This window comes from Larimichthys crocea, chromosome IX, assembly GCF_000972845.2.
Source record: "Larimichthys crocea isolate SSNF chromosome IX, L_crocea_2.0, whole genome shotgun sequence".
Classification (NCBI taxonomy): Eukaryota; Metazoa; Chordata; class Actinopteri; family Sciaenidae; genus Larimichthys; species Larimichthys crocea.
Window position 1 is genome coordinate 12,353,058 of NC_040019.1, and position 27,662 is coordinate 12,380,719.

The 27,662-nt window shown below is 41.7% G+C and overlaps 1 protein-coding gene across 7 annotated transcripts; it reads left to right on the top strand.

Annotated features, from left to right (window-relative positions):
* Positions 1-1,325: 1,325 nt before the first annotated feature.
* Positions 1,326-27,662, top strand: LOC104933609 (ATP-dependent RNA helicase DDX3X). 7 transcript variants are annotated; one of them, XM_019278435.2, is made up of 20 exons: positions 1,326-1,669; positions 2,549-2,600; positions 2,860-2,907; positions 4,557-4,616; positions 9,629-9,802; positions 10,118-10,253; positions 11,721-11,822; positions 11,902-12,001; positions 12,128-12,263; positions 12,451-12,548; positions 12,640-12,738; positions 12,852-13,012; positions 18,307-18,451; positions 18,534-18,678; positions 19,011-19,061; positions 20,558-20,739; positions 23,102-23,219; positions 23,322-23,475; positions 24,204-24,322; positions 24,570-27,662. In XM_019278435.2, the coding sequence occupies exons 1-20, from the start codon at positions 1,625-1,627 to the stop codon at positions 24,653-24,655; spliced, it is 2,211 nt and encodes a 736-aa protein (XP_019133980.1). In that variant the 5' UTR covers positions 1,326-1,624; the 3' UTR covers positions 24,656-27,662. The 7 variants fall into 7 exon arrangements, with proteins under 7 accessions (XP_019133980.1, XP_019133984.1, XP_010747409.1 ...); XM_027282245.1 differs by having other exon boundaries at positions 1,327-1,669; positions 9,629-9,736; XM_019278439.2 differs by lacking the exon at positions 19,011-19,061.

The window sequence follows — 27,662 nt, forward strand, 5'->3', positions numbered from 1 at the left end:
AAGTTCTGCCACACAGAAGTCCATTATGCGACTATGCATTCAAAAGTGCACTCGTACTTTTTGTGTCGGAAATATTTGAAACATAATTGAAAAAAATTAAAAAACCTGAAGTTCAAAAACAAGAGAGAGCGTCTGCTGAAGGCAAAGGATCATAAACCAATTATTCAGTTTAAGGGCACAGCATAATACATGTATACATAACTGGTCCCCATCTCACACCCATTTGTTTGTATCAAGTTAAGCAACATTTTTTGGGTAGGCAGGTGCACCTAGTCCTGTCTGTATGGAAATACACTATAAGTCACTGGATGACAAATGGATAATGAGGAGACAAGCTGACTCATGGCACCAAAAGGTGCAGACATACACACTAATGACCCTGCCCAACAACTACATTTACCTGAGGACTAACATCCTAAAAAAAGAGCGAGAAGGCGTCTCAGAAAGCTCTTACCAGTTGACCTTTTTCCTAGAAGCCAGTTTTGGTGTACCTTATCCCCACAACATATGGTCTCCTAAGACCTCAGCCTAATGGCACAGCATAAAGAAGGGGGGTGAATGACCCACACAGGCCCCACAGCCTGCCCTGTATGCACAGCAGAAGGCACTGCAAGAAAAGAAAGAGAGGGGGTTGTGAGTGCAAAAGACAGGGCAAGGCTTTGGTTGAGCTTATGCTTGATCCTCCTGACCTTACAAAGGACATTTGAAACCATATGATTAGAGGACAGTCAGCCATCCCGGATGTCACATGTCCTGATTTGAACTACACGGGGAAACATTTATGAAAATGACAGTATGTAGTCTACTCTGATCTGCATCTCTGTACTTCAGGATACTCAGCAGCACCTCTATCATCTCTCTTTGTGTTTACAGTATTGAGTTTCATGTATGTGTGTGTGTGTCTGGTCCATGTTCTTTATTTAATTGCTTTTTATGATCATTCTGTTTGTCAATTATGTACTCTAACAATTGTTGTTTTACTCTGTGCATATGACACCTATTACATGTCTATCTGTCCAGGAAGATGAGTACTCCGCCAGAATTTCAAATATCTGGATTACCTTGATGAGTAAACTCATTTAGATACATTAATATACTATTATTTAGGTTTCGGTTCTGTGTTTTTAAAGAGACCTTGTCAAGCCCTATGCTACTGACGCATTTTTTACTGTGTTGCATAACCGAAGAACACCAACGTTAATTATTGGTTTCATGTTCGAATACCTGCTTTTGCAAGACCAAGCCGATAGGAAATGAAACATCGCGATATTTTACCGACAGCCCGCTATGCCTGGGGTTACAGAGGCGATATCTCGCGCTACCTGAGCACCCCATCTCTCATTCCACCACGATCAAGCCTGCCGGGAGGGGGTTTCTGTTCAACAGCTACATAGCCATCATTTAATTTTGAAACTTAACACGAATCTATATTTATAACAATCATCGTCGTTTTATTTATTTAAAGTAAACGTTGTCGTCTATCTAACCTGTAGGTAACCGCCGGCTCAACGTCGTCATTTGTACTAAAGGAAAGCTAAGTTAACAAGAAGTTCCAGCGTAGCCGGCCGTGCTAACAAAGAAAATCCTTTCTCCTCAGAAATAATCCCCACTACTCTCTTTAGTTATGAGTCATGTGGTCGTTGATAATCCACACGGTCTAGATCAGCAGGTGAGTACTTTAAATTTGCTCTTGATTAGTGTTTTTGTCATAGAAATGTGTTGTTTTTTCCATTACGCACATGTAGTTTCGACGGAGAAAGAGGGAGCTTCGTGAGCTAAGCCGCTAGCTAAGCTAAAACTGCGGCTGCTAAAATGGAGGTGACGGTGTGATGGCGGAGCGTCACTGCGCCGTGCCGACGAGCTCAGCTTCAGAGCCCGGCAGCTCAGTTTCTCTGTAAAGGTGGCTCAGTGCAGTCTTAAACTCAACGAATCGAACATATACATGGCCTCACGTATAATTTGATGTCATTTAGCGGACATTTCCGCGGGTTGCTAACACTTAAGGCCGACCGGTATCCTGGGAAGTTAGCCGGCTAATGTCGGGCCTTCTCAACCTGAAACGTGGCGCAGGAAAAAATGTTGGCAGCGGCTTTTAGCGTCCATGAATGTTTCTCAAACGTTGGACACTCGTTTCATAAACCCTTCTGCTAATGAACACTTGGATAGAATATTCCACTGCAACAATGAATGTTTATTATATCATTTTAGTCTCGTCTTGTTTAATTTGCCAGCGTTTGCCATTTAAAACGACCAGATTAGATGCCCGTGCCGTGCCATGTTGGTTCATAAACCGGGCCATTTTAACGAGCCGAACACGGAATGACTTTGTAGTGTTTTAAAATGATTTGTTTAGACTCGAGTCCAAACCCGCCAGGGACTAGTTTATAAAATCAAACTGGAGATGTGCTGAAAGATCTTTAATTATATCCTTTTATTATTTAAATTCTGGTCATTGTGCTGTTAAAACTCTTATCTGCTGGATTCAGTCTAATGATTGCTCACCTGATTTTTAAACTAAATGTTTCATTTTTATTTATTTTTTTTGCAGCTTGCTGCCCTAGACTTGAACTCTGCTGACGGACAAGGCGGAGGAACAGGCAGTAAGTAGTGAAGCAGATTGTACTTAAATATGCCATTGTAATTGATTTTAAATTAGCGTTATTTTGAGCCTCATGTAATAGTTTGTATACAGTTTGTTACCCTGTTAAAAAGAGCATTTTCTTTTCTGTTTGTCTTTGAGGGTAGTGGTGGTTTAAACTGGACACGTGTCATTTTCTTGGACTAAAGGTTCTTGTATGCTTAGTTTTGTTTGTGCATAATCCCAGTCTACAGGATTTAACACATTTTTTTTCCACCCAGGGCGTTACATTCCACCTCACTTGAGAAACAAAGATGCCTCTAAAAATGGTGAGTTTATTCATTTGAACATCCACTCAGTCAGTCAGGGTCAGACCATGAACACAGGTTTGAACTGTATTGTCAGTGTCAGGCCCATCAGAGCATGGTAAAAGCAAGCACAACTGAGAAAATGATGAGTCAATATTTGTTTCTTTACCTCTTAAGACCAGGGTTTCTGTTTGATGCCGGTCCTGGAAGGTTTCCGTGTCTCTGACAAATATGAGAATTTCTGGTCAAATATTATCTGTTTATTGAACTTACTTAACAGACGGGCGGACCCAGCGTGCGGAAACAGCCTATCATATCCCCAGATGTCACCAGTAACAGGAAAACAGCCAATCATTCAGCAGCTGTGTAGTTCGGTTGCGGTTCCATGTTGGTTTGTTTACAAAGGAGTAGCATGCAGTGAGAGGCTGGGAGGAGAGCACAGGCGGTCGCTATGTACCGTCGTGTAAAATTTCTAGTATAGTAGGAACCGTTACCATTTGGCACCACAGGGTACCGTGCAACTCTAATTCACATATCTCTGAAACTGGGACATGACATATACAGTGCTGTCATGAATATAGACAGCCGTATACATGTATTTGATTTTATGTTCCAAAAACTGGCGGATCAACAACTTTGCTAAGATCCAAACATCAACAAGGTCAACAACAGTTAGATGTCTGTCTTTCAGCCTTTTATTTCACCAAACTTTTGTCAACGACTAAAAGCTTCTTGCTCGCTCACTCTCTCATTACTCTTCTAACTAGCCGACAACAGTTAGCAGCAGCCTGTGGTTAACTTATTTTATCGACAAATACAGCAATCTATCTACGAGGGCAGAGCAGCCATAGGACATCAGAGGGAAAATGTTTTCTCCATAAAATATCCAGTTTCACCAAAATTAGTCAAATAGTTAGTGGTGTGTGACATGGTGCTGTCAAGCGTTTTGACTAGTTGGCCCACCCAGGCCTGAAAATCCCTGATGCGGACTTAATGGGCCACTGAGAAATCATGCCCCCGGACATTATAACGGAAGGGATTTAAATATGTTGGACATGAACAGATTTCCCAGTGAAGGCGTAGTTGCCGGCTAATGGAAACCCTGGTCAAGACAAATCTGGTGGGTGTGCAGCGTTTTTGCTGCTGCAGGCCATCAGAACATTGAGATTAGTCTCATTTTAACTAGTACACAGTATAAGGAGAGAAAGCTGTGTCAAGTAGGCTTTCTGTGTCTGTGCATGATGGATGAATTAACAAGTGGTACCGTAAAATGGCTATAACTTGGATGTTAGTAAGAATCTAAAAACTTAAATTTTTAGTAACTTGTTGGTAACTACATACATGATGTGGACATCGGTAGAACTTGTGTGATCCTTTCTCAAGTTCAATCTTGTCTTATGTGAACAAGGAGTGCTAGGTGTTGGCTGCTCTGGTTAGGGGACTATGGAGGGTGGTTGTTTCAACATTTAGAATTTTACCTATGTTTTTGTAGTCCAGATAAGATTTTTTTTTTTTTTATTTTGTGCTTGTGTAGCCTCTTAAAGGCTTTAAATCAAGACACACATGCCTGGCAAACAGAAAGATAAAAAAAAAAAAAAATCTTGTAATCCTGGTACTGTGTGATTGCACACTTGACGGTTTTCTCGTTTTGCTGTTTTCTTATTCCACAGCAGGAAATGCTTATTCCATTGGTAGACAGTGCGGTTATTCAGTGGCACCAATAAATCTCTGTAAGTCCTTATGTCTGCTTTTGCTGAGGGCAACCTGCATTTTCAGATGCATGAAATAGCCATTTACACACCAGCAAAACAAGTGCGGGGGGGGGGAAGTTAAGTTAGAACTATATATGTCACAGTAGAAGTTAATGATGGGCTGACGAATGAGTTTTCTCTCTGCTTGGGTGCTAGAAGTCAGTTTAGAAATCTTACAGGTAAAGGGTAATTTAATGGGGTTAATGACTTTTTTTGTTGACTACAGTGAATCTAATTGATTTTCTACTGATATGTATGATAGACCATTGGCCCCCCCCCCCCCCCCCCCATGTATATTCAAGCCCATATTTCATCTGCAATGTCCCCCAAGTTTCTTCTAAACAGTGCCCACAACCATGGGAGGCGGAGTGTCCTCAAAGACACAGAAATAACTATACTTCAGGATGGGATGACTCTAAGATTGGTAACTACTAGAGCAAAGTCAAGCCCAGCACTCATACAGCATGAGCCAGTAATTATGAGTGAGTCTATTTATAGCCTGCTTCCCTACCTTTGCTCAGGTTACCCAAGACTGGCCTCGCAAGAGCTTGCCTTTTACCATGCCCACAGTGGGGGTTGGAGAAACAGATGTGGTATACCTTGACCTCTACCTGCATGTCATGCCATCTACTGGTTGGCAGAGTTTATGGTGTATATAGCTGAACACTGGGGCATACTCATCATCCCCTTGCTTTGTCACTTTAAAAAGTAGCAGAAATCTGGGCCTAACACAGTATTTGCCAAAGCCTGCAAATGATGTTGCATATGATGCATGGTGATGGTGCTTTAAAGACTCTTCACTGCATCACTAGTGTGACCGTCTTACACATAACCATTAGGAAATACTTAGATTTTTGTTTGTTCAAATGTTCATACCTTCTAACCACTTAGTCAGTCATGAAATCAAATTATGGGTTTCTTTTTCAAAAGATTTTTTGGACACCTTGAAGGAGAGTGCATCCAGGCAACAAGTGACTGCTCCAGGTGATTTCATTGATTACTAATTAAGTTAGAATAACCATTGAAATCTACCGGTGCACTTGGGGTTAAATGGACTGTACTTATATAGTGTCTTTCTAGTGTTCTGACCACTCAAAGCACTTTACAGTACGTATCTCATTCACCCATTCATACACTGATTTAGGGCTGTGCAATTAATCGCATTTTGATCACGATTTCGATTTTGTTAAACGATCTCAGGAATCAGAATCGAGTTTTAAACGATTTATTTTCCACTTTTCATTACACAATTTCTGAAAGACGGGCATGCGCAATACATTCCATTTCACGCGGCCCCATTGACTAACAGGATAGCCCATACTCCCTCACGCAGCTGAAGAGTGAGGAGGTGTTCAAAAACAGTGAGTGAGATTGAAAGCGAATGAGAAGAATCCGACGAGAAGCAGCAGCACATAATGTGCAAGATTTTCTACAACGTAATAGCTGCTCCTCTTGGTAACACTACAAATTTATTCAACCATCTCAAACAAAAGCACAAAGTCACTCACGATGAATTAATAAAGAAACAAAAAGACAAAGCCAGTGCCACAACCAGCAAGACATCAACGCAAACTCAGTCATCGATCACAGACACATTGTTTAATGCGACTCGACTCCTTATCCAAGAAGTTCGGAGAAGCACAAGACATTAGGCTACGTTTACACATAGCCGGGTATGATGAGAAACAAATATTTCCCTCCCTTCGTTTTCCAAAATAACATTGTGCACATAACATCGTTTTCAAAAACGTTTTTGTTTACATCAACCCGCATAAATATGCCATTGAGCGCCATCATAACTACGCCAAGCCTATGGGCGGCTGCTTCCATGATCATCATAGCGAAAGGTAGACATTGGTCGTAGTTTTTGCACACGAGCTGCCTAAAACCGATTCGTTTTCAGAGGCGAATTCACCGTTTGAGTGTAAAAGATCGGTACAAACGAAGGGAAATGTCTCCGTTTTTTAAAATACCCATGTACGTGTAAACGGGGTCCAACAGCTGCCATTGGATATTTCTTAGCTAAAGATATGCAACCCATTAATACAGTCGAGGGTTAGGGTTTCAAGAAGATGCTTATTGATGCTTATGCTTATTATATTTATTTTGTTCTATAAATAGAGAATTTGCAGAGCAGCTGGATCCATAGTTTATTTTGGATACACTTTTGTTTTTCTTTGCCCTATTTAATGTTCCATAAAGTGTATTTTTATTGATTTAATGCTTTATACATTGCAAAACAGTTGTAAAGTACATATTTGTAGCCAAAATGTATTTTTAATTTAAATATTTTGCATAAAGAATCAATAACAAGTGTTTTTTGAGAGAAATGCTGAATAAATGCATTGTGAAACTCAAAATTAATCGTTTGAATAATCGTGATTTCAATATTGACCAAAATAATCGTGATAATTATTTTTTTCAAAGCCGAAGAACACCTCTACACCGCTCTCTGGCACATGGTTGAATGTGCTTGACATGTAGTGTCTGCCTGAAAGGAATGCTTCTGTAAGGCTCAAAGTAGTAGTTGGTTCTTTTTGGTTGTTTTTTGACATTTGTGATGGAACAGATTTTTAGCCATCTTAGCGCTCTCTACATTTAACGTGCCTGGATGACAGTGCAGGGATTAGATTAGATAAGATTTTTACGATATTGATTCCATTATCGATTCTACTTAACGATTCTCATTTGAGGAAAAAAGGAGAACAAACTGTTTGATCAGCATCATCTAGAGGAGGTAGTAAACTGGAACAAGTACTAGTACAGCTGCCAGCCTCTGAGCCAGCCAGACTCTCTCTTGTCATGGTCATCTTCTAAATGTAGTGCAGAAGGCATTTGTTTAATGTTAACTGTTATAGCATGTTTTACAAAGAAGCACATCGCGCTAACATGGTAGACAGTGCGCAGCCAAACTTTGGAGCGTTTGAACCCGATAGCACTGCATGTGAGAAACTTGCATAAGTTACGTGCCGTAATTTGTCGTGCTTGCTGGAATTGAGCGTGCGTAACTTCTTGCGGAAGTTACACAATGTAATTCGTGCTTTCTGGAATTGATAAGAGAATCGTTAGATAAACTGCCAAACGATTTCATGGAATTGAAACACACGGAACCGGTTCTCAACAAGAACCAGTTCTCGATTCCCATCCCTATGACAGTGTCACAATAGTTTTCCCTTTCCTTAGCTGACCAAGTTTTGTTTGCTCTTGGGTGTAAAAAGTCAAGAGTCCTGCAACACGTTCCAGTTGACCAGGCTTTGGTTGCTGCACAAGCATCTTGAGTATATGCTCTACACTTGCTGTCTGAATGTGGCTCACATGCTGGCATGATCAAAAAAGGAAACGGTGCATCAAGACATGCCTGAAATGTGAGACTGTGCTAGTAGACATGTTCTTTTTCCAGTCAATGTTGTATTTATTGAACTACTTGTAGCTCAAAGCTTGGAAGTCCCAGCTTAGCAGAATGTTTGATTGCCTTTAGAAATCCTTTACGTATCTAGTTTTTCTTTGCTTTATCAAAATTAAGACACTTATCCATGTCGTCTTTCCAAATTCGTGTGTGTAAAATGAATGAATGAATAAATAAAAATTTTTAAAAAACCTGGACAATACTATTACCTATTTAAGCCTTTTACACAAAAACAACCAGTGATGTCAGTCCAATGTTGCTTGGACAAGGACATTAGTCTACTACAGTTTTCATGTGTTTGTTAACTATGATGCATCGTTATTTTAAGAGTGAGCTTTGTGATCGAGGTGTAACTAGATTGCTTTAGTACTTCTAGAATTGGTCTTCTGTTTTTTTTTTTTTTGGTGGCTTGGTTTGATGTGACATGTCTTGCAAAGTGCACATGCATCATTTTGTCTGAGTGGCTAAATTCTACCACAAATCCTGGTGCAGTATTTTTCTAAGTAATAAAAAAAATCCCACACTGCACTAGTAAAAAATCTTTCTCAAACATTGGTGCATGGTGTTAAAGTATTTCCTTTCAATCCCTTTTTTGAATTGCAGAGGTCCCAAGTGCTGACCAAAAACCCATATCTTTGGGCTTGTTTATAAAGTACTAGACTGTCTGTCTAGTCTGTGGTTGTATTGCCTGATACTCATGTCTCAATTTCATGACTCAGCGTTGCTCTCAAAGACAAAAAACCTGACTGGTCTACAAAACATGGATCAGTGTGTCTGTGTGAAGCCTTGCAAGGGTTTTCCCTGGTGACTACTTTAAGTGTGCACTGTGATTGAAGCCTTTACTTGTTGGCCCACGGGTATAAGTTTAAGATCCTCACCACAGATCTAGTATCGACCCCTTTGGCTTATTCAAAGTGAGACCAAACTGAGACTAGATCTGTCAGGGTGGTCTGCCCCTTATTGCCGTTGTGGCAGAGCCTCAGCTACTGAGCATGGCAGTGCTAACTGTACATATCCACCCCCCCCAACCAGCCTCATCCTCAGCCTGCACTGATAACAGTGTGGCCACTAATGGGAGTGATGACACAGCCAGTGTCCAAAGCTGGGCAGAACGTTGTGGTAAATGTCCCATATCGAGACAGACTGCGGTCATTAGGTCTCTACATACAAGTACAAGTCATCCTACCTAAATGACAAAGCCCATGTCTGGGTGCTTATATTTAAAAGTCAGTGTTTTTTTTTCTTTTTCTCCCCCCTCCTACAACTATCAATTTCTCTCCACATTATTCTCCCGTACTGGTTTAGAACTTTAAAGAACTCTGCTTTGCATTTTGTCTGTTTTTTATACTGGACATTAATTTACCGTGACACAAATGTTGCTGTTAAACAATTATGCAAATTGTCCAGGTTCCAATCTACTATGGACTGCTTGCATCCCACCTGTCAGTAGTCTAAAATAGGTCAACACTTGATGAGAGACTCGTGGCTAGTAAGAGTACAGCTAAATGTATCCTTGCTTACTGACCCGAATAAGTTACATATGCTTCCTCATGAGCTTCTTATTCTGTTTTGTCCTCCAATGAAGATTCACCCGGATGGGACGGTGGGCGCAGCAATGGATTTGTGAATGGTTACCACGACAACCGCACAAATGGGGGCTTTGGAGGGCGAGGACCCCCTCGCAATGATAGAGGTGGGCGCGGCGCCTACCGTGGTAACAGGGGTGGAGGCTCGTTTAATCAACCATTGCAAAATGCAGGTGGGGAAATCCTGTCGTGCCTTAATGTCTAACTATAGCTCTAGGTGTAGCATGGTGACAGTGTAGTTTTTAGAGGTAGACTTGCCCTCCCCCCACCCTTGTTATGCAGTTTATTTTTTCTATCTATCTATCTGAATGCTGTTATTCTGCTTATTCATCATGGATTTGCTCTAAATCATACATAATATTAGTGTACTCTAGTAGTGGCATTTTGCTCTAGGGTGAAGACTTAGCTTCCCCTTTGGTAAGAAACGTATGTCAGTTATTGTCTGACTACTACAAAAATCTAACATCGACAACTCCTGTTTATTACAGGGTTCCGCAGTTACGACAACAAAGATGGCAGCTGGGGAGGACCTCCAAGGGATGCTGCCTACAACAGCTTTGGGGGGCAATCTGATCGATCCAAGGGTACCTTCTTCAACGACCGTGGGGCAGGCTCAAGAGGAAGGTGTGTAAAATTGTTACATTTATTAATATACTGTACATTGAATTTTGTGAGCCTGTAAAAGTTTGTCTTGGGATGACTTAATTTTTTAGAATGTTTAAAGAAGCATTCAATATCATTTAGAGCAGACTGAGCATGTTTGTCTTTATTAAATGTATTCTGTGATGGCATGTTGAATTAGGGCTGCACGGTATGGCCTATAACCAATATCTCGATATTTTTAAGCTATATCGCGATACACGATGTATATCCATTTTTATTTCTCCTGTAAATCACAATGAATGTTAAATTCAACCCTTTGGTGCAAAAAATAACATCAGTATGATGATTCAAGTAGACCCTTCTATTAGAGTTTTTGTTAATTTGCATGCAAAAAGTGGAAAATCGCAATCAAATTAATTAAGTACGCGAGACCCGCGATAAACTGTGTATAAAGAAAACAACAACGAACAGCTGACTTTGCTTCTCCGACATGGAAGAGATTATAAAAAGCATCTGTGTCATAAATGTGTTTGTTTTTTTTTTCTTTTTTTCTACTTTATTAATCCCACAAACGGGGAAATTCTTTTTACACTTTTTTTTTTATTTTACATGCATTTTAACCCAGATACACACACATGCAGTACAAGGCATAGACATGCAATTTTTGGAGAGAGATAGTGGAGTGATGGGCAGCCCCCGTGAGAAGCGCCCAGTGAGCAGTAGGGGGGGATTTTTGATTGACTGCTCACCTGGTGCCACTGGTCATGATGTAACGTTGTAACGATGTGAAGTTGTGATAAACTACATGAACTGTGTATTGTGTTATTTTGAAAGGAGGCGGAAGTTAATTATGTTGATTCTGTGTCGGATTTCCTGTCTGGTGCGATCTGCTCTGTTGAAATTTACGAGGTTTAGCAGCGGCTCGCGTCAAAAATAGAAATGCTACGGAATGCTCTGTAGAGACGCTTCTGGGACGCTCCGCGGTGCGCCCTGTGTGAGTGCTCTAATTGACTAGACTGGCAGCTATCTGCTCCGGTGACCGCGGCACAGCCGTTACGCTGTGCGTACGCCTCCGATGTGAGTGGGCCTGTCTCTCCTCACTTGATACAGAAAGTATGCATGCGTGCAGAGGATTTTTCTGGGTGGGCAGGGAAGTGTGCTGCGTGCTGTTAAGGGGCACCAGGAGTGAGTGACGAAGGCAAAAACTCCGGAGAATTAAATGCCGACGGCTTAAAACATTTACGTGACAAGTACTCAATGGTCGCGATATAGTCATTTTATACATCTCACGGAGAACAAGCCGCGATATAGTAAGTATATTCGATATCGCCCACCCCTACGTTGAATTATACACAAGTTGGGAACAAAAGTGCCTTGTGTTTAGTTTCATTTTCTGAGACCAGTGTGCAATACACTTGTATTAAGTTGGGCATGAAATGAGTTTGTTTTAGCTTCAAACACACTAACCCTCCACATGCATGTGTACAGATATGAGCGTGGGGGCTTTTCTGGTGGAAACACCCGCTGGGCGGAGGACTCCAGAGATGATGACTGGTCCAAGCCTACAGCTCCCAACGAGCGCCTGGAACAGTAAGACAAATTCTGCACACAAGCCAAACATCATTTTGTGTATGCATTTGACCTCGAGGGTTTTTTTTTTTTTTTTTAGTGAGCTTTTCTCAGGAAGCAACACTGGCATAAACTTTGAGAAGTATGATGATATTCCTGTGGAGGCCACTGGAAGCAACTGCCCGCCACACATTGAAAGTGTAAGTTAATACTGAGCAGTGCTTCATATTCTTAATGGTGTAACTGAAATGGCCATTCTCCATTTATTTGAAAGGTTTCAGTAGAATAGGGTTCATCTCATGCCTTTGGTATGTCTGATTGTTTAGTTCCATGATGTTGACATGGGGGAGATTGTCATGGGGAACATCAACTTGAGTCGTTACACTCGTCCCACCCCAGTCCAGAAGCACGCTATCCCCATCATCAAGTCGAAGAGAGACCTGATGGCCTGCGCCCAGACTGGTGAGTGTCTATTCTATTCTCTCAGCCCTAAAAGTTGGGATGAATGGAATGCAATCCTTGCAGTCAATGGCATAAAGGTCGAGTTGGGCAAATCTTTTTCAGCCTATATGCAATGACATACACCATGGTTTTATATTAATTTTGAACTTGTCTAAACAATTTAATCATATTCCCTGCTATATCTTAGGCTCCGGTAAGACTGCTGCTTTCTTGCTGCCAGTGTTGAGTCAGATCTACACTGATGGGCCAGGAGATGCTCTGCAGGCTGCCAAGAACAGTGGACAGGTACTAGGGAAAGAAAATAAATTGAACATAGGTACATCATCATATGCATTATCATCGCACCTGTTCTGATAATTTTTTCCCTGATCCTCAGGAGAATGGAAGGTATGGCCGTCGTAAGCAATACCCGATCTCTCTCGTCCTGGCTCCCACCAGAGAACTGGCTTTGCAGATCTATGATGAGGCGAGAAAGGTGAGTTTCAAGGAGACAGTGGACTATCTGACACATGGTACATAACATTGTTTTCCTGGACATTGAATCTGCAATTTGAAGCTTAATTGTTTACCCTTCTGTCTACATTCAAGTTTGCCTATCGATCACGTGTGCGTCCTTGCGTGGTATATGGTGGTGCTGATATTGGCCAGCAGATCAGGGAATTGGAGAGAGGCTGTCACCTGCTGGTAGCCACACCTGGACGTCTGGTTGATATGATGGAGAGGGGAAAGATCGGTCTGGACTATTGCAAGTCAGTATAGCACACTGAGAAATGACTAGCTCAAATATAGCTGCAAGCAGCAATGAGGGGCCCATGCAGATCAGGCGATCATGTAATGTAATAATAGTAAGTATTAGCATACATGAAAATTTAGTTTCTCATCCAAACACGTCAAGAGAAAAAAGCAAAAACGCATTTTTGCTGATTACAGCGCCCCCTAGTGACTGAATGACACAAGATTTCTTTCCTGCACTTGGGATAACACCTGAAAGCATGGCATCAAATTTGATTTTGTTACGCCAAAGCGTTCCCGGGATATAAGCTCACATCAAAATCACGACCTTTGCCGCAGATTTCGATTGGCTGTAGTGAGCAGACAAAGTGGAAATTGAGAAATCCATCTCCTAAGTTTTGTGCGGCTTGGTCTGAAGATTGTGTCTGCCGATCTTTGTGAGAATTGGCCAAAATTTGAAACAGCTGAATCTTTAGATCCACTTTCGCCAAAATGCAAAATGGCAGCCACAATCTTACGCAGACATGAAAGATTTTGACAGGGCCTGAATTGTGACCTTCTGAAGTATGACATGAAAATTTAACGTCAAATCCAAACGTGTCAAGACAAAAAAGCAAAAATGCAATTTTGTTAATTACAGCGCCTCCTAGTGGACAAATGACACCAAATTTTATTGGCACACTTTGGGGTGGGTCTCGGTGACCAAATTTGGCCTTCGGAAGTCAAAGCGCTGCCGAGATATGAGCAAACGTCCTGTTTGGCGGCGTTGCCGCCAACAGCGATTGGCTAACATGAAAAGTTGGCATCGGCTATCAATTGGGTAACCCACAGTATCTGTGGATATCACAATTTCATTTCAAATACAAACACCAGGAGATATGGGCAAAAAAAGTTTTCCTAATTATAGCGCCTCCTAGAGACGTTGGTCTGAATATACTCTGTGCCGATTTTCGTGAGAATCCGTCAAAATTTGCGACCGCTGAAAATTTAGTTTCACTTTCAACAAAATCCAAGATGGCACAAAACCCAAGATGCCGCAAAATCTGTCATGGCCCATTATGACGTCATAGGGTGCATTGAACTCGCTATGATCCAAGGAATCCGAGGATACCTTGTTTTTGAATATTGGGCTAACGGTTCAAAACTTACACGCACAAATGTACCTAAAACTTTGACCCGTTGGTGGCGCTATACTGTGTTTACTGCCAACATGTGACTTGGTGACATTACACATACCTTAATCAATGTGCCAAATTTGACAACTTTTTAACATACGGTTCTATGGGCTGCCATAGACTCCCATGGCAGAAGAGATGATGATGATGATGATGATGATGATGATGATGATGATGATAATTAATAATAATAAAAATAAAAAAATAATAAAAAAATAATAATTAAAATAATAATGGTAAATGGACTGTACTTATATAGCGCCTTTCTAGTCTTCCAACCACTCAAAGCGCTCTACACTACATATCTTATTCACCCCATTCACACACATTCATACTCTGATGGCATTGGCTACCATGCAAGGTGCCAACTGCTCATCACTTTAAGGATCTAAGCATTCATACACATTCATACACCGATGGCACAGCCTTCGGGAGCAACTTGGGGTTCAGTATCTTGCCCAAGGACACTTCGGCAAGACCGGAGGAGCCGGGGATCGAACGGCCGATCATCTGATTAGTGGACGACCCGCTCTGCCTGTGAGCCTTATTATTATTATTATTATTATTATTATTAATAATAATAATAATATAATAATAATAATAATAATAATAAATAAAAAAAAAAAAAAAAGGTAGAAACACAATGGGTTCCCGCAGCTTTGCTGCATGGACCCCAAAAAATACAGATTTGTTTTGTAATTAAATCTGAATGTTTCTTTACAGCTACTTGTCCTGGATGAGGCTGACCGGATGTTGGACATGGGTTTTGAGCCACAGATCAGACGCATTGTCGGCAAGATACAATGCCACCTAAAGGCATTCGCCAGACCATGATGTTCATGCCACGTTCCCTAAGGAGATCCAGGTCCACTTGACAGTCTAGTACACACAAGCTTGCTTGCAGTGATGAATGTCCGCATACTTATTTTTGATTTCTTTTGCATAGATCCTGGCTCGTGACTTTCTGGAGGACTACATTTTCTTGGCAGTGGGGCGTGTTGGTTCCACTTCAGAGAACATCACACAGAAGGTGGTCTGGGTAGGGAGACTGACAAGAGATCCTTCCTTCTTGACCTCCTCAATGCCACTGGTGAGAAGCACATACATGAGAAAATATCTAGGTTTTTATTTTCCCCCTCCATGACGGTCCCATTAGGCTCTAACCCATCATCCTGTGTTTGTTCAGTCTGCCCCATATCAAGCTAATATTGACTTTGCTACATCTCTGCTAACAAATGTTCATTATGGCAAGGCCCTACAGTGAAAGATAAAACATCCAAACAAAATCTCATGCGGTGTGAGCAGTCACTGAAATCACTTGCTGTGTTTGGGGAGGGGGGTTCTTATGAATATCTGAAGCTGTTATTTTGTGTACTGAGCAGCCTTACCTTATTGGCTGGTTTGGTTTTATCTTAGTTATTCCCAGTGAGGTTCAGGAAAATGTGACAGAGGCCCCAGAGAAACCGGGTAAGTATGAACATACCATAACTTCACTCTGACCCACAAGCCAGAAACATCACATCCCACAGCTCATCCTATCCCTCCGCTCCCCGGCTGACATGCTGCCTCAGTTTTGTTTTTGTCTTTCATTTCCAATAAGAGCTTGTGGACCTACAGTAATCTTTGGCTTGCACTGTGTAGACTGAGAAATTTCAGAATTGGAGTGCTTTTTTAGCATGTCTTAACACCAGCAGCAAGGTTGGCTGTCTCAACATGATGTTGGCTGGTTGTCATAGAGCAGTTTCCAGAGGCCAAATGGCAAGCCACATGTCCAGTTACCACCTTGATAATGTAGCTAGTTTGACTGGGCTGATCTAGGCTTTATTAGTCATTTTCCAAATTAATTTGGAAGGATTGAGCATTGGATGTATATCTTGTTTTTTTTTTTTTTCTCCTGACTTGTGCCAGAGTGCATTAGCAGAACAGTTGCAGGGTTAGCTGCAAACTTGGAATGGTTTGTCCCACCTCATTACCCCTCAACCATTGTTATTATCTCAAGCTTTTATTCTGGTAGCCCTTATGCCAGATATCTGAATTGTTTTTTTTTTTATATTTGACAATTCCATAATGGTCTCAAGAAGATTTAGGGCCGTACAGGCACATTTTATGTTACTTAAATCAGGCCAATAAAATCCATGGCTGCTTAATTCCATATGTGAGTGAATCAGTGAGATTGAAAAGTCATTTGCACTGGTGGTTGACTTACTGTTGTAATACTTGGGTTGGCAAAAATACACAGCTGGCCGAGCTCTAACAATGACTAATCTGTCCATCTCCTTATTAGTAAAGTCGTGTGTAAAACATTCAGGTGGCAGTTTATCCACCTTTAGCGCCATGCTGACTCAAAATGTAAAAACTTAAAAAATCCAAATTTTCCACTTGTCCTCTCTGCAGCTAAAGACTGTTCGTGAATTCCTGAGCATCGCTCTGTGAGCCACATTCCCAAGCTTCAATAACTTAATAATAATTCAATACTTTGAAACACTTTAGTTTTATACTAGAAGCTTCAGTAAGTGGACCAAATACTAAAACAGTTATTCAATATGTCTAAACCATATTTGATCAACAGTTGAACTGTTGATCTGAATCTGAAACTGTAGAGACTAACAAAGTTGATTGGACATCCTAGCTAAAACCTGTTTGTTCTCTTCATTGCAGAAAAACTGAAGCTGTGGTTGTCAATTATGTTGTCGTAAATGTAAACTTTTTATGCACCCCTGTCCATTTCTAAGTTGTCATTTAAATTTTTTTCTCCATGAACTTGCAGCTGCTGACACTGTTAGTATGACAGTTTCTCTTCCTGATCCCATCTTTTAGTTTGAAAAAATCCACCCATTGCCATGTTCCCAGTTAAGATGATTTGTTCTCCTTTTTTCTTTTATCGCTCTTTATCCTGCTCTCCTCCATTGTTCCCATCCTCTCTTATTTCTGGTTGCACAGGCAAAGACTCGCGACTCTGGTGTTCGTCGAAACCAAGAAAGGAGCAGACGCTTGGAAGACTTCCTTTACCATAGGGTTATGCCTGCACCAGCATTCACGGGGACAGATCCCAGAGGACAGAGAAGAAGCTCTGCATCAGTTTCGGTCTGGACGCTGCCCCATCTTGGTGGCTACAGCTGTAAGTATCTTTACAGATGTAGCAACTCAAAAGTTCCCGTGTTTCCTTGACTGGTCCTTGACTGGTCGTTGACCGGTCCTTCGCAGGTCCGTGACGGTAATGTAATCCCCCGCGATGACGAGTCAGTGAGGCCCTGACTGGAAACGCCCCTAAGCAGTCTGTGTGAAACCAGCTGCATGCCTCATTTGTCCACGGGGAGGAGCAGTGATGTTCCGCTCTCACCGTAGACTGTCTAAATTAAGACATCTGAACAGTTACACTGGGGTGAGCCGATCAGTTGATTGGGGGGGAAAAAAAAAAAAGTTGCGATAAGATAACACTGAGGCAGCGCTGCAGCCGCTCGTATTTGCAACTCTGTCACGCACAACAACAACATGCCAACATAAACTTGTTAGTAAAGAAAACTCCGCTCGTAACGTCCGTTTTTAAGTATATTTTTTTTGGGCCCTTTTATGGATTGACAGTTGAAGATAGACAGAGGAGGGGGCAGAGAGACGGGAAATGACCCCAGTAAAGGGCCGTCCGATGCGGGATTCGAACCGGGGCTGGCTGCAGCGAGGACTGTAGCCTCTACACACGGCACCTGCACAACCCACCACACTACCGACCACCCGTAACTGTTTTTTAAGAGTTATATGTTTGATGCTTTCTGAAGCCTGCAGTATGAAACGCATTCGATTTCTGAGTATTCCTCTGAATGCCATAGTGGCCATATTACAATGGGTTCCCGCAGCTTCGCTGCATGGACCCCAATAAGAAAAGGTAGAAACACAATGGGTTTCCCGCAGCTTTGCTGCATGGACCCCAACAAGAAAAGGTAGAAAAACAATGGGTTCCCCCAGCTTCGCTGCATGGACCCCAATAAGAAAAGGTAGAAACACAATGGGTTTCCCGCAGCTTTGCTGCATGGACCCCAACAAAAAAAGGTAGAAACACAATGGGTTCCCGCAGCTTTGCTGCATGGACCCCAAAAATACAGATTTGATTTTGTAATTAAATCTGAAATGTTTCTTTACAGCTACTTGGTCCTGGATGAGGCTGACCGGATGTTGGACATGGGTTTTGAGCCACAGATCAGACGCATTGTCGAGCAAGATACAATGCCACCTAAAGGCATTCGCCAGACCATGATGTTCAGTGCCACGTTCCCTAAGGAGATCCAGGTCCACTTGACAGTCTAGTACACACAAGCTTGCTTGCAGTGATGAATGTCCGCATACTTATTTTTGATTTTCTTGTGCATAGATCCTGGCTCGTGACTTTCTGGAGGACTACATTTTCTTGGCAGTGGGGCGTGTTGGTTCCACTTCAGAGAACATCACACAGAAGGTGGTCTGGGTAGAGGAGACTGACAAGAGATCCTTCCTTCTTGACCTCCTCAATGCCACTGGTGAGAAGCACATACACTGAGGAAAATATCTGAGGTTTTTATTTTCCCCCTCCCATGACGGTCCCATTAGGCTCTAACCCATCATCCTGTGTTTGTCAGTCTGCCCCATATCAAGCTAATATTGACTTTGCTACATCTCTGCTAACAAATGTTCATTATGGCAAGGCCCTACAGTGAAAGATAAAACATCCAAACAAAATCTCATGCGGTGGTGAGCAGTCACTGAAATCACTTGCTGTGTTTGGGGAGGGGGGTTCTTATGAATATCTGAAGCTGTTATTTTTGTGTACTGAGCAGCCTTACATTTATTGGCTGGTTTGGTTTTATCTTAGTTATTCCCAGTGAGGTTCAGGAAAATGTGACAGAGGCCCCAGAGAAACCGGGTAAGTATGAACATACCATAACTTCACTCTGACCCACAAGCCAGAAACATCACATCCCACAGCTCATCCTATCCCTCCGCTCCCCGGCTGACATGCTGCCTCAGTTTTGTTTTTGTCTTTCATTTCCAATAAGAGCTTGTAGGACCTACAGTAATCTTTGGCTTGCACTGTGTAGACTGAGAAATTTCAGAATTGGAGTAGCTTTTTTAGCATAGTCTTAACACCAGCAGCAAGGTTGGCTGTCTCAACATGATGTTGGCTGGTTGTCATAGAGCAGTTTCCAGGAGCCAAATGGCAAGCCACATGTCCAGTTACCACCTTGATAATGTAGCTAGTTTGACTGGGCTGATCTAGGCTTTATTAGTCATTTTCCAAACTTAATTTGGAGAGGATTGAGCATTGGATGTATATCTTGTTTTTTTTTTTTTTTCTCCTGACTTGTGCCAGAGTGCATTAGCAGAACAGTTGCAGGGTTAGCTGCAAACTTGGAATGGTCTTGTCCCACCTCATTACCCCTCAACCATTGTTATTATCTCAAGCTTTTATTCTGGTAGCCATTAATGCCAGATATCTGAATTGTTTTTTTTTTTTAATATTTGACAATTCCATAATGGTCTCAAGAAGATTTAGGGCCGTACAGGCACATTTTAATGTTACTTAAATCAGGCCAATCAAAGTCCATTGGCTGCTTAATTCCATATGTGAGTGAATCAGTGAGATTGAAAAGTCATTTGCACTGGTGGTTGACTTACTGTTGTAATACTTGGGTTGGCAAAAATACACAAGCTGGCCGAGCTCTAACAATGACTAATCTGTCATCTCCTTATTAGTAAAGATCAGTGTGTAAAACATTCAGGTGGCAGCTTTATCCACCTTTAGCCCATGCTGACTCAAAATGTAAAAACTTAAAAATCCAAATTTTCCACTTGATCCTCTCTGCAGCTAAAGACTGTTCGTGAATTCCTGAGCATCGCTCTGTGAGCCACATTCCCAAGCTTCAATAACTTAATAATAATTCAATACTTTGAAACACTTTAGTTTTATACTAGAAGCTTCAGTAAGTGGACCAAATACTAAAACAGTTATTCAATATGTCTAAACCATATTTGATCAACAGTTGAACTGTTGATCTGAATCTGAACATGATAGGAGACTAACAAAGTTGATTGGGACATCCCTAGCTAAAACCTGTTTGTTCTCTTCATTGCAGAAAAACTGAAGCTGTGGTTGTCAATTAATGGTTGTCAGTAAATGTAAAGCTTTTTATGCACCCCTGTCCATTTCTAAGTTGTCATTTAAATTTTTTTCTCCATGAACTTGCAGCTGCTGACACTGTTAGTATGACAGTTTCTCTTCCTGATCCCATCTTTTAGTTTGAAAAATCCACCCATTGCCATGTTCCCAGTTAAAGATGATTTGTTCTCCTTTTTTCTTTTATCGCTCTTTATCCTGCTCTCCTCCATTTGTCCCATCCTCTCTTATTTCTGGTTGCACAGGCAAAGACTCGCTGACTCTGGTGTTCGTCGAAACCAAGAAAGGAGCAGACGCTTTGGAAGACTTCCTTTACCATGAGGGTTATGCCTGCACCAGCATTCACGGGGACAGATCCCAGAGAGACAGAGAAGAAGCTCTGCATCAGTTTCGGTCTGGACGCTGCCCCATCTTGGTGGCTACAGCTGTAAGTTATCTTTACAGATGTAGCAACTCAAAAGTTCCCGTGTTTCCTTGACTGGTCCTTGACTGGTCGTTGACCGGTCCTTCGCAGGTCCGTGACGGTAATGTAATCCCCCGCGATGACGAGTCAGTGAGGCCCTGACTGGAAACGCCCCTAAGCAGTCTGTGTGAAAACCAGCTGCAATGCCTCATTTGTCCACGGGGAGGAGCAGTGATGTTCCGCTCTCACCGTAGACTGTCTAAATTAAGACATCTGAACAGTTACACTGGGGTGAGCCGATCAGTTGATTGGGGGGGAAAAAAAAAAAAAGTTGCGATAAGATAACACTGAGGCAGCGCTGCAGCCGCTCGTATTTGCAACTCTGTCACGCACAACAACAACATGCCAACATAAACTTGTTAGTAAAGAAAACTCCGCTCGTAACGTCCGTTTTTAAGTATATTTTTTTTGGGCCCTTTTATGGATATGACAGTTGAAGATAGACAGGAAGGAGGGGGCAGAGAGACGGGAAATGACACGCAGTAAAGGGCCGTCCGATGCGGGATTCGAACCGGGGCTGGCTGCAGCGAGGACTGTAGCCTCTACACACGGCACCTGCACAACCCACCACACTACCGACCACCCCGTAACTGTTTTTTAAGAGTTATATGTTTGATGCTTTCTGAAGCCTGCAGTATGAAACGCATTCGATTTCTGAGTATTCCTCTGAATGCCATAGTGGCCATATTGATAGTACAGTATACTGTACAGTATGATGGATACTGATGTCCAGCTGTGGCTTTCACTACATGGAGGGAGGGAGAGGGAGAGAGAGAGAGATGTTGGTGATTTGGTAAACAGTGACCATAGGCTAAATGGCGTAAAGCGTAAATGGAAAGAATTACGAGTGAATAAAGTATGTTTGGTTTTAATAAAGTTTGCAGTATAAGCTTACGAAACCATCAAACACATTTTTAGGCATTCCATGAAAGACTTTATTCGCAAGGAGGCTAAGCCAGGCACAAAACAGGAGCTCGTCGAGGACATACAGACGTTTTGGCAAACCAGAGTCACCGTGGACTATTGCAACAGACTTATCTCTGGACTTTCAGAAGTTGTGCAGTGTATTATTATAATGGAGGGGGGCATAGTGGAAAATAAACAGTGCTGTCCAGGTAGAATAAAAACATAACATATATATACTCCAAACTTTATTAAAACCAAACATACTTGACTTATTTCATACATATCTTTCCATTTACGCCATTTAGCCTATGAGATGGACGAAAATGAAAAGGAGTCATTCATGTTCATGAGCACACTCAAATCACAATGCTACTGTATAGTACACAGTACTCAAACCAGCTGCATTTTCCGCTCTTTGTGACACTGGGAGACGAAAAGGCCAATCAAGTGCAAACAATGAGAATGCTAATGAGCTGTTTGTATAGTTTACCTGGTCTAAAGCGAGCACTACAGTAAATACCTGCATAACAAAGGGCTTCCAAAACGCTAGTCTCTGCAGCTCTATGTCGCGCACAATAACGAGCCCTCCCCTCCAAATAAACTTAATTTAAAAAAATAAACTCTTGCTTGTATCGGCAGGTCTGACACGCAGGTCTGGCAGCTCTGTGACGTCTGAACCGTTTTTTGTAACTTTTTTTAAGTGCTAGTTTGTTGTTTACGTGCAGATAAACGAGAGTGCGTGACAAGAGAAGAGACGCTCCTGTAATTATGCAAAGACTAGTGGTGGCCATAGATTAATCGCTGGGTTTAATCTATGGATTAATCGCTGATTGCGCCAATGCCGGCCGGCATTAGCGCGATCAGGTGTTCCCCGGAGTAAACAAAGGCAGCTGTCCAGGTGGAAGCGGCATTTAAAAAACACCACGAAAAACCACGACAAAATCACAAAACTCTCGAAAAACGAACAAGAGAAAAAAAGTCAAAAGTAAAAAAGCGACCTGAGAGGCTGGAACAGTTTTAAGAATAGATTAACCGTGTCATCTCCAGGTAGAACAACTGTAAAAAAGTTCTGTGAGAAGCGCCATCTCCTGGTCATACCCTGTAATTACATAAATGGGTGGAGTTACAGTAAAAAAATAGACACGCCCAGGAGAAGGAGGGGGTCACTCCGGCCACGGAACTTGGCAGGCAGTTGGCTGGAAGATGGCTGCCATTCAGCTGGCTTTCAGCTTGAACGGGAACTTTTGAGTTGCTACTACTGTACTGCCAGGACATTAACCGCAGGGCTGTGGAAACAATGTGGAACTGCTGTGAGACAATAAGAAAATAACTTTCTCTGTTTCACCAGCTTTCTTAGCTTTCTTCTCTAGAGTGTTTCTAATTGACTTTTTTTTTCCCCCAAACCTTGGTATCTTTGCAGGTGGCTGCTCGAGGTCTGGACATCAGCAATGTGAAGCACGTTATTAACTTTGATTTGCCCAGTGACATTGAGGAATACGTTCACCGTATTGGCCGTACGGGACGTGTGGGCAACCTTGGTATGGTTAATTTGATTTAATTTCTAGAATTATTAGCACTTTCTATATGCCTACACTATCTACATTACATTGACTTTCTGTATTATGTTGTGTTTTGTGCAGGTCTGGCCACGTCGTTCTTTAACGACAAAAACAGCAACATAACCAAAGATTTGCTGGACATTTTGGTGGAGGCCAAGCAGGAGGTTCCCTCCTGGCTTGAGAGCCTTGCCTATGAGCACCAGCACAAGAGCAGCAACCGTGGACGCTCTAAGAGGTATGCGTGTGTAGGGTTGTGAATGATAAACCGGACCGGATATTCGGTTAACCAAGTGAGAGATACGGCTGTGTCGGTAGCAGACTTCTCAATCGATACGATTAGCTATGAGTTCCTAGATGAATTGGTTGTAGAGTCATAGATCGGGTATCGCAAGACTTTGAATCAGTTGGCGGCTTCACACACTTTTGGGAAAATATCCCGGGCCCGTTTGCAGCGCGTTCCGTGAGTGTGGCATATTTGGTCCGTCCTGCACGCGACTTCAAACCCCACCAGGAACGTTTCAGAAGTGAGCATTTAGCCTACCAGACTTTGTTTACTTGCTCAGATTTGGCAATTTTCCCAGTGTATGTTCTTCTAAACATGCTTCTACATCTGTAAATATGCTACGTAGTTAATTAGTTTCGCTTTTGTCTGTTTTTACGTCTGGCAGTTTGCACTGGGTATTTTATTTTGAAAATCCACTGGATTCTCCAACAAATGTTAATTCAGCAAGACCTTTTTTTTTGGTCATGTCTAAAAATAAATACATTGATGTGATTTTGTTCGTATCGTTCTGTAAATAAAAGTATATAGTTTTTGAATTGTATCATAATCTGTATCTAGATGCGTATCAAATCGTTTATCACAGATGTGCAACCCTGTGTGTGTATGCATATCTGTGAAATGTGCCCTCCATTTTTCAACGGCTACTAATCTTTTAATAATAAGCAAACATTCTTGTCTAGGTTCTCTGGCGGTTTCGGAGCTAGAGACTACCGTCAGACGTCTGGTGGCTCTGGAAGCTTCAGTAGCAACCGTGGAGGCCGTAACACTGGAGGCCATGGAGGGAACCGTGGCTTTGGTGGTAAGGACATGATATTTCTTCAGCCTGTTATCCTGTGCTTCACCTTATCACTAACTTAAGAGCATTGTCACTTCTATAGAACCTTGCTGCATTATTTTAAACAGAACAAAAAAAACGAGGATTAGCTTACAATTTGTGAGCTGTCCCATGAAGCTCAGCACTCGATCAGAAAACAGGTGGTTTGTGTCACTTTGGTTTCAAATCTATTTTGTCGTTTAGCTGACTCATCTGACCATGTCCTTTACAGGTGGCTTTGGTGGCAACTTCTACGGCAATGATGGCTATGGAGGAAATTACAGTCACTCTGGTAGTGTGGATTGGTGGGGCAACTAGTCACCATAGGAATAGGTTGCCACGCCAACCAACCCCAATGGAAACCACATGTTAACTTAAGCCAGACCATAACAACCCTCCCTGTGTAGCTTCACTGACACACAGTACATTACCAACCCTGGTTCTCTGCCATTCGCTTCTCTCAAAAAGGAAGTGCAGCACAACGCAAAGGAAAGTCACCAGCACGTGCAATGCACCGGAGACCGCAGAGATACGCACACCTCAGTGAGCATGGATGCTGACATGCATTGTCCAATAGCAACTTCGGACTTTCATTGTTAAAAGTATTTTTGTTCTTTTTTGTGGAAAAACCCAATTGAATAGCCTGAGGATCATTTGTATGTTAATGTACTGTGCCTTTTTGGAATTTAAACAGGAAATCTATGTTGTCATTTCATGAACATGGCCAAGAGCTCTAAAATTTGATTTTACTATTATTTTTGTTTGGTGAAAAATATTAGAAAGGTAAACTAAGCTTGGACTTAATCAAACCTTGGCAAACACTGGGGTATTGTGGCTCTGAGTCATGATTCCATTTGAACTTCAAATTTATTGCAGGAACATCATGTAGCCTTTTCTATAGTCAAACAGCTAATGGAGCCATTATGTCGAACACAAACTGGGCCACTCTGTGAAGCAACTGTATTTTAATCCTTAGGGACAAAGTTACATTTGTTTTTCTTTCTTTTTTTTGCTCACTCTATCCTGGACAGGCTCCTTTTTATGGATATGATAGTCTTTGAAATAGCCATTCCTATTGTAAACTTAAGAAACACAGAAGTCATTAAGCTCAGTGCCAATAATTGCTGAGATTTAAACAATAATAATCACTGCTGGAACTTGTTACTCCACATTTTTCAATTGACTTGACAGTGTTACGGCAGCTAGTATGTTACTGAGTGCTAGCTACCTGAGGATGATTTGGGCGGTGTTTTTTGTTTCTTTTTACTTGAGACATTTTTGGTGCAGGTCTGTGCAAAATTGAAAAACTGAGCAAGTTTTTTGATTTATGAATTGTTTCTCTACAAATGTGTATCAAAACAAAAAATGCCTGCCATCTTGAAAGTGAAGTTCAAAATGGCTGAATTAAGGACCACAGCATCGGGAGGGCATAGCGTGGTGTTCGTGTTTACCGAATCAACCGTCAAACAAGAAGCCCAGATGGTATTCTACGCTTGCAAGTGTTTTGTTTTTTGGTCAAGGAGAAAGGACATGTGAACTGAGTCGCAGGCTTAACTTAATTACAAACGTTTTCTCTTTTCAAGCTGCGTTGGAGGCATGGTTCATCTTTAAGAGACAGGCATTTGAGTGATCACTGAGGTTTATCAATTAAACAGCAAGGTGCGGAGCGGGGTAGAGCAGCACTCCGACCACTGGGATTAGGTAAACTGGGGTAGGCGTGGGGCACAGTTTTCAGTGCACCGCTGTTGTCAGTGGCTTTGGTTTCCATTGCTGCGTAGTGTAACTGGAGGTGGCCAAAAACGGGGGAGTGTCCACTTCCTTCTGGAACATTTAAAGTACTGTCAGGTCCTCTGGGAGTTTATCTGCTCAGACATGTATAAAAATCTGTGACTTCATGAAGCCAGAGCAGGCTTTTCCTCTCAAAGAGGAGCAGCCATCAAGAGGAGGAGAGATGGGGTGTTTCACCTCCCAATTTTCTCATCGGGTGTGTTGTGCCTTGAACTTTTTTTTTTCTTTTTTTTTTTTTTTAAGAAATTGAACTAAAAGCGGATGCACTGACAGTGTTGAGAACTTGAGATTGAATGGTGCTACTTGATTTAGGTGTGTAGGCCCTTGTACGTCGTGCCCATCAAGTTTTACAAAAGTTCTTTTATTGCACATCTAGAGTTTTATATAGATGTCTTGGATATGTGTCCTTAAGCTTCCAAATATTGTGTGTGAGGAGATAGTGGAAAAACGCAGCTTGTTTACAAAGGGGAAGGGTTCTCAATGTTTAAACCAGGATTTATTTGGGACCAGGGGATTTAGCAGTCGGGAATTTAGCCATTTGCACAGATTTCTAGATTCTACTTTTGCTGCTAGTTTTGTGTAATTTATTAAGCATTTTTGACAAATATTTATTTTTGTAAGCCTCAAAGTGATTCTTTGAAAGTTTCAGAAACTTGACCAAAAGACAGTACAAAAACACTGGCACTTGAATGTTGAATGTCACCTGTATGCGTGAAATTTATATATTTCGGGGTAGTGTGAGCTTTTTAATGTTTAAGATACATTGGACTCAGTAAATAATATCCACAGCTGTTTCAGGGCCTCCTCAGGGCCAGTCATCTCTAGATTGTAATATACTAATTGGTCAACAAAATTTTAAATGGAATTGAACAAACATGCCAAGGTTTGGAATATAGCTGTCAAAAGAGCAAATACATTTCCGAAGCATATCAGTGCAGAAGTGTTCAGATTCTCCAATTGTGTGCATTATTGATTCTTTACTCTAATTTGACCTGATGATTCTTTTTACTCCAGTGAATGTCTGGCACATGGCAATCCTTAAAGAAACAAACATGTGGTTTATTCTCATTGTTGTATTTGCATATGACAACTCCTTGAGTTCTCCTTGAATGTGGTGCAGGTCTGCAGCGTGGATTTCCAAGGCAGCTGTTAGAATTGTATGATGAACAGAAGGTTCTATCAGAGTTGCTGGCAGAACCTGAGACTTGTTCCACATTCTCAAGAGAACCCTTGAGCTCTTTAGATGTAGACTTTGCTTTCTGTATTAGCTTATAGGCTACCGCACTGCAAGGGAAATACTCAGCTGTGCAAATTGTATGATTTTACCAAAATAAAATGTCTGAATGCAAATCTGGAAAAATCAAGCATGTTTCCTGGAGGCTTGTTTACTGTAATTGTGCAGAGGAGACCTGTAGCAAGCAGCCTGTTGCCTTGTGTTGATACAGGGCGGATGGGCAGCAAAATTCAATTTGATATAGATGGATGGGCTTCGTTTCTTTTGAGGGGGAAAAAATAAAGATTTCATTTGTAAATACAA